This window comes from Lasiodiplodia theobromae (assembly GCF_012971845.1).
Source record: "Lasiodiplodia theobromae strain AM2As chromosome Unknown scaffold_46, whole genome shotgun sequence".
NCBI lineage: Eukaryota > Fungi > Ascomycota > Dothideomycetes > Botryosphaeriales > Botryosphaeriaceae > Lasiodiplodia > Lasiodiplodia theobromae.
The window spans coordinates 105,855-120,041 of record NW_023336526.1 but is presented as its reverse complement, the minus strand read 5'-3'; the positions used below and the strand labels follow the sequence as shown (position 1 = coordinate 120,041).

Here is a 14,187-nt window from a genome sequence, read left to right as displayed (position 1 = left end):
TCGGCGCCCACGCATAGAGACTCATCTCCAGCCGACGAGGCCGCCGTCAATGCAGCCTCCGTGCGGAAGATCCTTCGGCGGGCATTCTGGAAATGCCCGCGGCCAGCCAAGTTGTTGCGTCAGCGCAGTTATCTCGTCCAATTTGTGCGCCCAGCCACTCAGGCGCGGGCAGGGCCCGCCGCATTGCAACCGCGATGGCCGTAGAGATCTGTGCCCATCCCGGCAAATGATCACCGCATTATGCTCCCAGCAGAATGCGTCGCCTGCCTTGCCCGACTCAGCGCGCCCGCTACTCTTCAGGAACCAAGGCCGTCAGAACTGCTGTGTCCGTGGGTTCATTGCACAGGGCTGCGTGGAGAACCGCCCCGAGCCTCTCCATGGCCTCTATTTTTTTTCCTACCGCCTCCTGAGGACTGACACCACCACGCCTGCGCCACGGCCATGATATAACGGCGCCGCCGCTCCCCCAGCCAGCGTCTGCCGTATAGCTGTGCACCGCTATTGGACCCCCTCCCGTCGCCCTCGCAAGAGCAAAGGCAACCCCAAACACGTGCGATACACGGCCACCACCACCTGCCCTCATCGCGACCACACGCGTCGCGGCCCTCGACCAGGATCCAAGCCCAACCAAAACAGAGTCTGGCTCAGGTCTTACACGGGCGGCCTGCCAGAGCTAGTCCGCTCTGGCAGTCTCCATGCATAGTTGCAACGCTGGCGAGATCCTACCGCGACTTCTCCCTCGACTACGGCCAAGTGCAGGACCACCCGGGAGAAGAAGGACATTCCTCAAACGTCGACATCCAACATGGCCTCCACCAGTACGCCCTGCCGCAGCAGCCCGCTGCGAACCCGTTTCTGCAGCACGCCCCTCCCCACCACCACCAGCTGCACCACCAGCATGGCGCCCATCACCACCTCGTCCAGGTCTCGTCCACGCCCGAAGCGCACCCCAATCTGTACCAGGCCTATCCAATCCGCCCCATGCCGCCCCAGCCGCAGCAGCCTCCCTCGCCCTACGGCCAGCCGTCCCTAGACCCCTACGCCCCGCGCGGCCGCAAGCGCAGCCGCCCGCGCGACGATCTGCAGCTGGATCTCCAAGGCCTCCACGCGCTGCACCCCGAGGACGCGCCCCAAGACGTGCCAATGTCGGCCCTCACGCCCCACGGCCATCACGCCCACTACTACACGCCGCAGCAGCAGCCCCCGGCCCAGCACCATCACCACCGCCTGCCCAACACCGCCCCGCCGCACAAGCTGCACCGCGGCAGCTACGGCAGCGACCAGTCGCCGCCCTCGACCTCGCACGGCCCGCCCAGCGTCGTCGGACAGGAGGGCATGCCTCCGCCCGCCCCGCGACCGCGCGGGCCCAAGCTGAAGTTCACTCCGGAGGACGATTCGCTTCTAGTCGAGCTGAAGGAGAAGAAGAACCTCACCTGGAAGCAGATTGCCGAATTCTTCCCGGGCAGGAGCTCGGGAACCCTGCAGGTGCGGTACTGCACCAAGCTCAAGGCCAAAACAACCGTCTGGACCGACGATATGGTACGTACTTCTATGCTCCGACCTGCACCCGGTCGTTACCCGCGTCTCAGCAAAGAAACCCTTGGTGAAGAATTGTTGCTTTTTCTTTGAATCAAAGCTGCTAACGCGAAATGCCCCGCTCCACAGGTCCAGAAACTCCGCAATGCCATGCAGGAGTACGAGAACGACAAATGGCGCATCATCTCTGCGAAGGTCGGCAGTGGCTTTTCGCCAGCAGCATGTCGCGATAAAGCGGCAGAACTAGACGGCACGATTCCCGCTTCTGAAGAGGATCCCGAGCCGTTGCCGCAAGACACGGAGGAGGGCGGCGCCAGCAGCAGTTTTGCCCAAGAGATGGTCAGCATGGCCGGCGGGAGCGACCCTACCGTAGCGTTCCAGTAGGAAGGAGAGGGCGAGAAAGAGAAAGAGTAGGAGTGGACCACTCCTGAGTTCTATACATACCCCACCGCTTTCTTATGTCCTTTCCTTTGTTTCCTGGACCCTGCATCACCAAGCCTCTCGCTCATCTGCACCCTTCGATGTCTGTATTTTTGCATGTCAGCTTCACCCTCATGGCTTTTCATTCCTCTTCGCAGATATATATTTCTCCCACTTCTACGATACCCTTTCAGTCAGCACATTACTCGGCGGGGCACAGGCGGCGTCATCTGTCTAACACATTTTTCTTTTTTCCTTTTGCCCAGCGGCACACATCATCACTAATCGCATAGCGTGGGGATTCGGAGTTGGAAGCACACAAATTGGCGGACCTCACGGAGACACACGCAGTTTCTCTACGGGGACAGGACATGATGAAGATAGATTGGACATCTCTGACATTTTTTTTCCTTGGATGACAACGAGTAGATGACGGGGTAGAAACATTTTTAATTCCTCTTTTCCTTTCTTTGCGTCCACTCACATTCTTTTTTTTTTTTCGTTTACTCCTTCACCATAGCTAGCACCGACAGAAAACAAACGAAAACCCATACCCACAAGGCTCGTCATTTCCTCGATACTAGGCACGCTATAGCACCTCGCTTTTCGCATGGGCCGGAGCGGAAGAGAAAACAAAATAGAATGGAAGCCGAGTCAGACGTTTTCCTATTCTCCAAGCATTCCCTTTCTCAGCGCGGCGCGGCTATTCAAACGAGCAAGCGAGCACTCGCCTTCGCCTGTCGCGTACATCTCGCTCGGGAGGAACCGAATTCGATCCTAAGATAGGAGAGGTGGCTTTGGAGAAGCGAGTACGGGAGTAAGCAGGCGAAAAGGGAGCGAGCTCGCAGAGAGAGCTTGCGATTTGCGCTGAGAGGGGTGGTCAGGGCATTGGCCCGGGATTTCCCAATACTTTTTTTGGTCTAGGGGAGGCCGCTCCCCCTCGGAGGCGGGCAAAGGGCCGGTGCGCGCCCGCTCGCATGAAATCGCCCACGTCAATCGAGCAACCATCATCATCCTAACGTCTTCGCAAGCGAACAAACAAAAGAGCGTTGCGTGTGTGGCGCTTGGGCGCAGCCGTATCTTGAATCATGTGCAGCTCTAAACTTGGGTTCTCTGCTCTGCAATTGACGTGTCGGAAAGTTCCCCAGATCTCTTCATATAGGCACGGCGCTGGCTACCCCCTTTAGACCTATTATCAATATTGTTAGCCGGGTCGCACGCAGGTCGCTATAGACAGGCGAGCTTATTTTGGATCGCCATAGCATATCAGTCTATCGGATTCACATTAGGCGGGCAACATTGAAGACTGGAAAAGCGGGTTCGGCAACTTCCAGGAGCACCGTGATCTTCCACATACGATATCGATATGTACACAATCTAATTTTTGGAGGCGACTGTTGCCCGTTCTGGGGCAGCCATTCGGTCCGCCGAATCGCCGCGGCCGCCGCTTTTGCCGTTTCGCAGTCGTCATGATTCCGGAGCGCTGCAGTCGGCGTGTGTGGCGTCAGGCCGCCCTTGGTCAGGGGCGCGGCAAAAGTGGGCCAGCCATCTCACATTGCCGCTTTCGGTGCGGCCGGTAGGAGGGCGGCCCCAGGCAAGCCACTCTAAATGGCTCCGTAGACGCGCGCCATCAACGGACCCTTCGCTCTTCTTCATCAACGGTTTCTATTTTCTTCGACGGCACGGCTTCGGCAGCGACTCGTCGTCGACACCGGCCGGCGGCCGGCCGGTACCCAATCTGGAGGATCCACACTCGATGCTCCACAGCCATAGCGCCAGGAACGCGTTCTGCAAGCCCCGCAGCAGCATCGATGTATAAGAAAGATGTATATACATGCAAAAAGAAAAGACAGTCGGACGCGACTGCAGCAAAGACGCGCAATTTGCGTGCTGGTCCCTTCTGGCGCGTATACGATGGACGATGTCACGGTGAATCGTGCGCCTCATGCAACATGCTCCCTCGCGTTTGCCTATACAGGATAAACAGACGAGCGGCGGGGCGGCGGGGATCATTGGAGACAATCACGGAGAGGAGCAACAAAGAGTGGCTTGACCTGCGCCCGCGCGCACGGGGAAACCAGCACCCACGGCAGAACACGTAAGATAGCGCCGGACGACGGGTCAGCTCTACACGTACGCACGGCGGAGCTCCGAATAATTGCATTCTTATGCGCCGGCCGAGTTTAGCAGACGAAGAGACAAGAGAGAGCACGAGCAAGGCTGGCAAAAAAACGAAAGCGTAAAGACGCGGGCAACGAACGTGATGGCCCAGCAGCCCCCGCGCCCCCTGCCTCAGGGAAAGAAGGCCTGACTGCCTGACGGGCTGGCCGATGGCTGTTTCCCCGACGGACAGATGCAACACCATCACCTCGCGTCCCCAAGGACGAGACCAGTCTTGTCGGCTCTTTTATGTATTTATTTTTTTCCTCTCCCCTCTCATTCGCCAGGCGCGCAGGCGCGCATCTTGGTTTCCTGCTCGACTACCCACTTCTAGCCACCATAAGCCTAACGCCAGCTGACTCGTCGCCCTGTCATGCTCGAGACGTTGACTTGCTTTGGCTCGGTGCATCAGCAAGCAAGCAAGCAAGCAAGCACCTGCGCTCACCTGCATATGCGCCGACGCCTCCCCCGACTCGCGGAAGGGGGAAGGACCGGGGGCGTTCCTGTGGCTGTGGGAGCTTCTGCTGCAGTGTGCTGGCGGTCCGCCGGCGCCAGGAGCCGTTGGATGGAGAAGCCGGATTGACGGGCGGCCGCCCAGCAAGCCCAAAATGAGGCCCCCCTCCCGCCCAAGCGTGTGGAGCACGGCATTCGCGTCGAACTGCCGCGCACATGGGTCGAACGGCCGCTGAGATATAACACAGAGCAGAAGAGACAGACGGAGAGAGAAGGACAGTAGTAGTAGGGATGGACGCAGCTCGCTTCCCCGGCCTGCATGCGCGGCTGCAAGCACACTTGGTTCCTGTCCGTCTCTTTGCTACGCCGTCCCCTTTTGGCTTGCTTCGGCCCAACCGTCCTGCTGGCTCCAGCAGCATGGGACAAGTCAATCGCCGCAACTGAGCCAGAAAGAGCCCATGAGACCCAAATGAGGAAAACAGAGGTCGCTTAGGCCTGGTGATCCTCCGCTGCTCGGACCCGGAATGTTGATATGATGGGGCCTATCCCTGCTCGGCCGGCAATCGTGCGAGAAAACGCACGGCACGATTAGCGCCGGCGACGGGCTTGTCGTTTACGCCCGGGCTCCCGTCCTACGTGCGAAGGCAAGATGGCAACGACGAGCGGCCTCTTTTCTCTGTAGGTAAGTCCTTGCCGCCCTTTCGAGCAAACGACCGCGTCCTTTTGCTCGTCCCCGGTCCTTTCGGGATGCTCCCGATCCCAGCACCGCTCGCTAAGGTTATTCTGGTCCATCACCGTTCGGCACCGCTAAATCCTCCGCACTATTGAAATTACCGTAGACGGAAGGAAGAGACGCAAGCGAGGGGAGCAGAGGACTTTCTTCCGCCGCCGCAGGGACGTGATGCTTCTTCTTGGTACGATAAACTATCATCACGACCGCATAGCCGTCCTCGAAGCTTGTTTCCCGTGTAGCACCGCCCGCGTCTTGACGACGGATGATGCTTTATTGGAACTTGTTGAAGCCTTTCGCCGGAACCCTGCCCAATGAGGCTGCTATGACGCTCCTATGCTTGTAGCCCAAATATCTTGGCCGTGGTAGTCGACAGACTGGGCCGCCAGAGGCCGGGTCAGACTTGGTGCGAAAAAAAAAAAAAACGGTTAGGGTGCGGGCTAAAAGATAGGTTGGAAGTAAGGATAGGGAAAGCGGGGGGTGGTACGACTATGATGGAATGTGTTTCGGGCTCTGACACAGCCAACCACGGCGGTGCCAATGAAGTGAGTCGAGGCAAAGCAAACGAAACAACAAGAATAATGCTAGCGGGCAGGTCGGATGAGCTGAGCTGAGCACATGAGGGCAGGCTGGAGCGATGGTTGTTTGAAAGGTCTCGCCAACGCTTTTGGCATAATGGTGGTTCAAACACTGGATGAAACAGGGTTTGGGGGTGTATGGGGTTTGCGTTTGCGGATGGCCCCTGCGCTATAGACGTGGATCTACACGCGACCCCTGCTTCCTGTGGCTGTCAGAACTGCAGCGGCGGACAAGCCCGATGGAGGCGGTATGGCTGCCGTTGAGCTGGCCGGTTGGGGCAAGCGAGCTCTGGCACGACCGAAGAAGGCAGGGGGTATTGGCAGGGAGTGCATAGTATGAGCAATACCAGTGTCAGGGCATGTGAAGGGCTGTGGAGGCTTAAGATGCGATCATAGCAACTTAAGGGGGACGTTGGCCGGGGCGCGGTCTGCGCGCAGGAACAGCGCCGTCCATTGCCCGCCGCCACGACACGGGCCCTCGAAGCTTCGGAGCGAGTACGACGTGCGAGCGCGCGTCCGACCTGGATGCCCGTCGGCGCAGAGAGTGTTGCGTCATTACCCGTCGTCGGCGTCGAGTCGTCGGCGGCGTCGTCGTCGTCGTCGCTGCCCCAATATAGCAACGGCGTCCATTTCCCGCGCCGACGGAGCGCGTTCGTCAGGACTGGCTGCATGATGGCCGGCGGGCCGACTCCAATTGCCTCCCCCAAGTTGCGCGCGATCAGCCGTCCCCACCCGGTGCCTATCTCAACGTCCCGCGGTGCTCCCGGGCTCAGGGGCTGCAGAGCAGACCTTCGAGACCGGTCGCCCCACCTGTCAACGGCAAGCGAGCGAACGAGCGTCGAGGTGCAACAGGCGCGTTGGTCAGCTGGCCACGGGCGTTGAAGCTTCGTCCCCACAGCTATTCGTTTGAAACTCGGTCGACGCCAAGGCACAGCGCTGCCCTAGCGCCATGCCAAAGCTGATTATGCCGAAAGCCCTACTGATATTTGCCGTGATTGACACAGGCTCTGGCCCATGGGCTGATGATTGTTAATGCCATTTGACCGGTTCTGCAAGGCCTGCCCCATTGGGCTGTGATGGGCCGGTCACGCTGCTGCCACTTCATGCGCGCCTGGCCCTGTCGATATTGTCTTCTCCACCAGAAGCCTTATTGATATTGGATCCACGGCCAAGCTCGCATCATGCGGCGCAGCGCGGCGGGGCGGCTGGCGGGCCGCCGTCGACGATGCTTTGCCAAGCTCGAGACGGCGGTGGTTGTTTCTGAGACGTCGCGGAGCTGTCATGGCGGGTGCATGTGCGCCGCAGAAGCTGTGTTGATGAGTGACTCATTAGAGTGATCACCGTCATTTCCAGCAGATCGCGGCCGCGAGCATCCAGGTTCACATCCTCCACAGGGCTGTGATCACCCAGGCCTTCATTGGTGTTTAGGGCTGACTCCGCGGCCACCGGGCCATCAGAGCGCGGGAACGTGCGAGTGAGCGGTGAGGGCGAATTTCCAGAGCGGCGGCGCGCTGGAGGCTGGCAGGCTGAGAGCGGAGCAGCATTGGCCGATCGAAATAGCGTCGAAAGAGCTCACCGCCACAGGTCCCAAGAGCCGGGAACAGGTGTGCTGGTGGAGAGGGCAGCTGCCTTGGCGTCGGAGATTTTGAGGTGTTGCACCACCGAACGAACCGCCGAACCCTCTCAACATCATCACTGAGCTCGCCCGACAATCCCCGACCGTGGCATCGAAACCTCTGCTGCGAGCAGTCGCCGCAACCCTGCAATCTCACGTCGCATGTGACGTCGTCGATACGGCGCGCACGAGCTCACACCGGTGAAGCTGGCGGAGGCTGGACGACGGCGATGGCAGGACCAGAAGAGCAGCCGCCTTGGATGTCAGCAATGGGAATGGATTCGCAGCGCCAGTGGACGCACCTTATCGCATCGTAATCACCCGCTATCTCTGCTCCGAGTTCGACTGCGCAACTTCGTCCCACGGCGTATGTATGTACTCTCGCCAGAGTCGACGACACGCGGGCAGGCCTCCGTCTATTTGAACTCTCCGCGGCTGCTGGCTCCCTTATACCATCCCGAACGTATATTCAAGCCAGCTAACTCCAGTCGCGAACCGGTCAGCCCTCGCCGTCGAGTCGTGCGGGCCAACCACACTGGCACATAACAGCCCTTTTAAGACCGCTCCTCGCCTGGACAAGCCTCCGGGCCCGCGGGATTGGTGTTGCGCGTCGTCAGCCTGCGCAACATCATACCTCTGGACCTCTGTTAAGACTGCGCGATAAGATAATTTCACATGCCATATACACGTGCTTCTCTCCTCCACCGCCACTATCTTGTGTTGTGGTGTCGTACTTCGACTTCTTGTTCGTAAACGCACAGACAGCTTCCTGGAGTTTGCTTCTAGACAATCCTTGACCGGTAACGGTAGTGGAATACTATTAGTCTACTATATGCAAATCCCTTTTAGAGCGGTAAACTACTTGAGGTGAATATTTGAGTACCTCTGATCATCACTGCATGTTGACGCATCTTGGGTTGCCACCACTGACGGAAACTTCAAAGTCGCCGGCCTTCAGCAGGCATATCCAGACTTGCAAGCTACAGTGGTCATGTACATGCATACTGCTCCAGGAGGCTACCGCCGGCTATTCGCATATCTCTACCAGGAAGCCCCGCGCCGCTACTTCCTGTCTTCCTAAAGACTTGCACCGGCTGCCCAGCTGTACCCTCCGTGTGGCAGGTGTCCGCTCATGCCTTGGTCTTCTCCACGCCCGGTGCTTCTGCGAAATTGTGACCAACTATGATATGGCGAGGCTCAATCCGCGGCGGTAGAGGCGACGGCCCAGGAGATGACTCGAGAGAAGGCTGGATACGCAGACGTCTGAAATTATCTGTGGATCGTCAGGTGTTTGGGAATATCGAGGGCTCTCGACGTGCTGTGGGACTTGCGGGAAGTGGGGTCACCAACCAGGAGGCGCGTGTTTGATGGATTGCCGGTCCCAGCGCAAGCGCTCCGCAGTCGACCAGCCGGCCCCTTCACTGAACCGGCGAGGTGTGGGCACTGTCTGTTCGAGCAACATGTTTCCGCACGCCGTCCGCAACGGTGGACAACCCAGCCCGTCTGACACCTGCCCTTGGCATCCGTGGCATCCCGACTCGTGGGACCGCACAAGAACGTCACGCTCACAAAGGACCGTTGTCGGCCAATACTTTCAGCGTGAATGACGAGTCGCCACCGATGGAATCCGTGCCCGATCTTAATGAGGGTATTATTGCATGATTACGACTAAGCTAGGCCTCCTGGCTTGGAAATCAACAGCGCGGCAGAGTTTTCCTGCCCCTCCATCACGCGCCATGTGGAGTTCTCCCCGGCCCTCCCATTCTCGTGTGGACGTTCCGGTGCAGCGGTTTGGAACGTTGGCGCAGTGGAGCCATGCAACCTCGCCCTCATTGTCTCTTATAGCAGCAGGGATCGAAGGGCATCACATTCACTTCCCATGGCCGTAACCAGACAGATCCCTTGCAGCAACGACGCTGCCAAGCTTGCTTCATCTCCTCGCTCACGAAACACCGGGCGGGACCCAGCGCCGTGGTCTGGCGAGGCAGTGATGGCTTCTTCCTGAGCCAAAAAATACCTCACTGAATAGCTGGCGCTCGCTCAACGTTTGAAGATCGATGCCCATCACCAGGTGGCCGTGACTGTGCCGTGCGTCTGGCGATCCGCTTGAGACCACAGCTGCCTCGCCCCGTGGGCTCGATCTTTCCCTCCGGATCCCGTTTTGTCTCCACACCCACACACAGAGTGCTTCTCATCACATGGATCAGAGTCAAGTACTCTGCCATATCCGCCTGAATCGCTCACCCCTGCGTCAGACTTCCCGAGAGACCTGTCACTTGCAACCCTGACGTGATGCAGCGGGATTGGAGCGGATGCCCTTCCCCTCAAGCAGCAAACTTTTGCCACATTTGAACGGCTGCCAACACCGTGATATGAAGCTTAATCAGGAATGGTATATCTGGACGCCTTCTCGTACGCCATTTTACTTTGCAGATGTGACCAGGAACGAATAATAACAAAGACTGGTGGAAGGTGGGGTTGAGAGAAAGAAAAACCGGTTTGCGATGAGGCATTTGATCATCGAAGCGGGAGATGAGACTGTTGTCCCACAATCAACATATTGGCCACATTCTGGATGAATTAACGCGTGCTTCGGTTCAACATCAACCACGTAGAATGTCTTTTTCGAAGTGCAGCTAGAGTGCTTAAATGCTGAAGTGTTTCGCTGGCTACAAGGAGTTGTTCATGCTTTGCTGAGCCCAGTCAACCGGAACCAAAGAACACTCCTCAACGCATTCGCTAATCGAACGGGAAAGGCGTAACTACTAAGAATGACCGTGCCCAACAGTTGTCAATTATCAGCTGCATGAACTGTATACACTGGCTGGATCCACAATGCTTCTTTGCCAACTTAGGATATATCTTAGCGTACTCAACTAGCATGCCATCTAGTAGAGCACTTCGATAACGAAAATCCACACGTTGTACTCATATTGTCCCGCTGAATATTCTTATCAAGCGCCTAGCTTACTCCTTAAGATGCGAAAAATATATATGGGCCATACGTGAGAAACTATGACCGGGGAACCAAGCGTCCCAGACCGGTTCTCGTCATAGAAACTGGGGTAGACTAAGACGCGAGAGACATAATAAAACTTTTGTTATTAGATATTTAGTCAGATCTTTGGATCAAATATACTTCAGGTATTTAGGATAACAAGCAGGGTTGACACTGTATCTACTCATACAATCCAAACACGCAGAACATGGTCTATTTAAAATAATACTTCGTGCCTGTAGAGTAAAACATATGTTTAGTGGTCTACTTGACCAGCCTTTACGGTAAGAGATATATCAGAGCTCCGAGTTAAAAAGGTAATATATATATTTAAGTGCTACTAGTTATCTCTATTTTTTGTAGAAGGCATACACAACGTAGAACATTCTTAAATATAATATATATCTCCTCCGCGACGAAGATTTACTTCTACCTCGACTCCCACCTTCTTAGACGCTTGTTGGAGTTTATTTATTGGTTAAGAGATCAATAGTATCGGTGGTTGGATGTTAGTAAGGGATGATAGATGGCTAATTCCCTAATAAGGAATGCGCTAAGCTAAGTAGTAGTAGAGGTTGGAGTGGATCTGCGTTGCGGAGAAGATACTGTAATGGAAACAAAAATATATCTATCCTACTTTCCGATTTTGCAATTGCCAGCTTCGAGTACCTTAACAACAGCCATTGTGGCTGATAATGATGGTTTCTATCAAGACCGATAGAGAACGGTCGTAGGAAATCTCAGTCCTACGTTTAGGTATCGCTTTAGAGAGTTTTTCATCGGACACGTGTGTCACACCTGATAGCCCCCGATAGAAGGCTGAGTAGTGAACTTCGGAGCCATTGCGCGCCAAGACAGCATCACAGCTTGCTGACTCTAGGAGTATAGAGGATTGTTTACCGGATTACACGAGTTATTCTTTCGAAGAATAAGGTGCTGGAGAAGGGGGGATGCTCAAAAGGATAGAAAGAAGAGTGTATTCGATAGGAGAGAGCAGATACTCTTTGTCTGGATTATACAACACTTATAACACACTTGCATGCTTTAGATGATTGCAATGAAATGACAAACAGGAATGGCCCGAGTTCTAAGTAAAAAAGAAAAAAAGAGGAGAGAGAATTTAAGTTCTGCAGGAGAGAAAATAGTAATCACGAATCTCCGTATCATGCATTCCTAATGGAAGATATCTATACAGTAAATCGCAGGAAAGCAAAGGATATAATACGAATGGCCAAACAATGCTACTGGCTACCCAATTTGTACTCAATCTTTTTATGTACTAATAATGAATCCCCTCAGCTTTCCCTATCATGTACAAACTGTACCTCGACTCGCTTCACTTCCCTCAAAGTCCTCATACGCCTCTGTCCAAGGTTCCATAGCCGGTTCTCCCTAGGCGAGGACTTCCTCCATCTCCATTCTGGATATCGTTTGCATGATCGATGTTCTCAAAACCCATTTCAGCTCCAGGCATGAGGACCTCGCGTGCGTCTTCGGCATCCTCTTCGACACGCTCGCGGTGTATAACCTTGCTCTTCCAGGTGACAAATGCCACGAGAGATAGACCGATCACGAATGCGACACTCATTAGAATGATGTTCACGGGAATGGGGTTATTGTGGAAGACGCGGTGCGTGAGGGCATCAAGGCCGGACTGGAGAAAGTTAAGGAGGCCGGCTAGGCAAATGATCAAGCCATACACTTTTCCGAAAGTGGCGAAACCAAAGACTTTGGCGGCATAATCTCTGTGAAGATCAAGTCAGTTTTCGAAGGACAAAGCTGCTGAGGGCAAATACGAGTTATGGCCGGGAAGGGAAGACACTTACGACACTGCGGTGTAATAGAATGGACGATACACCACGAAGAGACAAATATTGGCATATGCTGCCCATAGCTCAGGAATTACACCGAGAACGCCAATGGTGGTGGCAAAGACGACCAGCAGCGCCAGCACGAACGGGGTGCTGGTGTTGTCAAGCACGAGTCCAATGAAGGGCACGCTGATGACACCGCCAAGGGGTAATGCGACATCAAAAAAGGAATTGACCCTGACCGCCTTGTGGTAGTCCCCTAAGAGATACTCGTACTGCGATCGAATGGTTGCGACAAAGTAGTTGATGCGGGTCATCTGGATGACGGTGAAGAGGGTGATAAGAATAAACCAGGGAGTCAGGATCTGCTGGGCAGCCGTCTTTCCGTGGAGGGCTCCCCAAACACCGCTGTTTTCCTTCTTCTTCTCTTCCTCTTCGGCGCGTGTTGAGGTGTCCTTTCCATCCAACAGTGCGGTGATCTCGCTAGCAAGGCTCTCTCGACGAGCACGACGATCGTTGCGCAGCCTTTGCACAATTGACTCCTCGAGGATGTCGTCGTCCGAGTCGTGGTAGTCAGCGGCAGCGTCATCGGCGCGGCTAGCAAGTTCTCCCACGGTCTCATAAGATTTGCTGGGCATGAGGGTGATCTGTACAATAAGGATATATACAGGCACGACCAGGTAAATGAGGAAAAACTTCTTGGGGGTGAGGTCGCCGCCAGTGGCTTGGTAAAGCAGCCTGTAGAAGAGGAAAAGGGCCGACGAAGTATCGAATGCGCCGGTGAGCAGGGCCAAAATGAGGCCCGAGTAGCGGGGAAAGGTGTTGCTCAGCTGAAAGGAAGAGATGAAGACGAAGGGGCCGCCCAAAGCCATGAAGAGATAGCCGGGGATGTACCCATCGAAGGAAAGATCAGCAGCAAAGGCGAAGAAAAGGGCACCGATGGTTAGGAATAAGACTCCAATCAGGCCGCTGGCGCGGGGACCGAAGCGGTCGAGGATGGTGCCGACGGGCAGAGCGCAGACGTTGGTGGAGACGGCGGCCACGGTGAACATGAAGTTAAGCCTGTTGGAGGTTAGCATTGCACGACGTTGGCGGGTGGTACTTGTGCGAGAGGGCTGGCGTACCTCAGCTCCTGTTCATAGCACACTCTTACGCCCTTGTCCAGCTCCGCATCGGTACAGCGATCTCTGTATACACCCTGAGCGATCAGGACAGGCTTGATTGCGGCATACCCGAAGACAATGCCAGCAGCTAGCAAGCAGTAGACGACGGCGGCGAAAACCTGCACTGCGGAAACAGTCAGCAGCGTTGCAGCAAGAGTTTGGGCGAGCGGACCTACACATGCGGCGGGTCTTGGACACCTCAAAGGCGGGGACCAGCTCCTCCTGGGCAGCGGGGCCCCATGCGCCTGCTTGGACCGGATTGAAGCTGAGTTTGCGGCGCTCGCTGGCAGCAGGCGAGACAGACCGGCTTCTCCAGGTGTTTATGGCGTCCATGGACGAGACGCGCTGTATCATAGCCATGGCGGGCGAGTTGGCGGTGGTGACGGTGTCGCTCAGTCTGGGGCGGGGAAGAAGGCAGCGACGAGGGAGATGCACGACGTCAGACGGAGCGGCTTCGGGCGGGAGCTAGAGGTCTGGTGACGAAGTGGAGCCGGCGCACAAAGCTGGGGTAGATTGGTGATGCGGAGAGCGATTGGCAAATGACGACAGCGATCGTGGCTGAAGGGCGGCGGGCGAGCGGCGGCGCAGCGAGGCTGGGAGGGGCGAGACATATAGGCGGCGGATTGCAGGCCAGACGGGTGAAAAATTGATGCTGGCCATGCGCCTCTTCACGCAGGACGCATCCGATGGAGGGGCGCGGCTGAAGGCTGGGGTGCTGCTCTG

General features: G+C 56.1%; 2 protein-coding genes across 2 annotated transcripts; one reads left to right on the top strand and one right to left on the bottom strand.

The window, feature by feature from the left end:
* Positions 1 to 254: 254 nt before the first annotated feature.
* On the top strand, positions 255 to 1,920 carry LTHEOB_11241 (Myb DNA-binding domain-containing protein; the record flags this gene model as incomplete). The annotated part of the gene is made up of 4 exons (XM_035507976.1): positions 255 to 329; positions 489 to 648; positions 704 to 1,539; positions 1,666 to 1,920. 4 exons carry the CDS (start codon positions 255 to 257, stop codon positions 1,918 to 1,920), a joined length of 1,326 nt encoding a protein of 441 aa, XP_035366622.1.
* A 9,924-nt stretch (positions 1,921 to 11,844) lies between these two features.
* LTHEOB_11240 (MFS transporter) lies at positions 11,845 to 13,824 on the bottom strand (the record flags this gene model as incomplete). The annotated part of the gene is made up of 4 exons (XM_035507975.1): positions 11,845 to 12,235; positions 12,317 to 13,363; positions 13,426 to 13,588; positions 13,641 to 13,824. 4 exons carry the CDS (start codon positions 13,822 to 13,824, stop codon positions 11,845 to 11,847), a joined length of 1,785 nt encoding a protein of 594 aa, XP_035366621.1.
* Between the last annotated feature and the right edge of the window lie 363 nt (positions 13,825 to 14,187).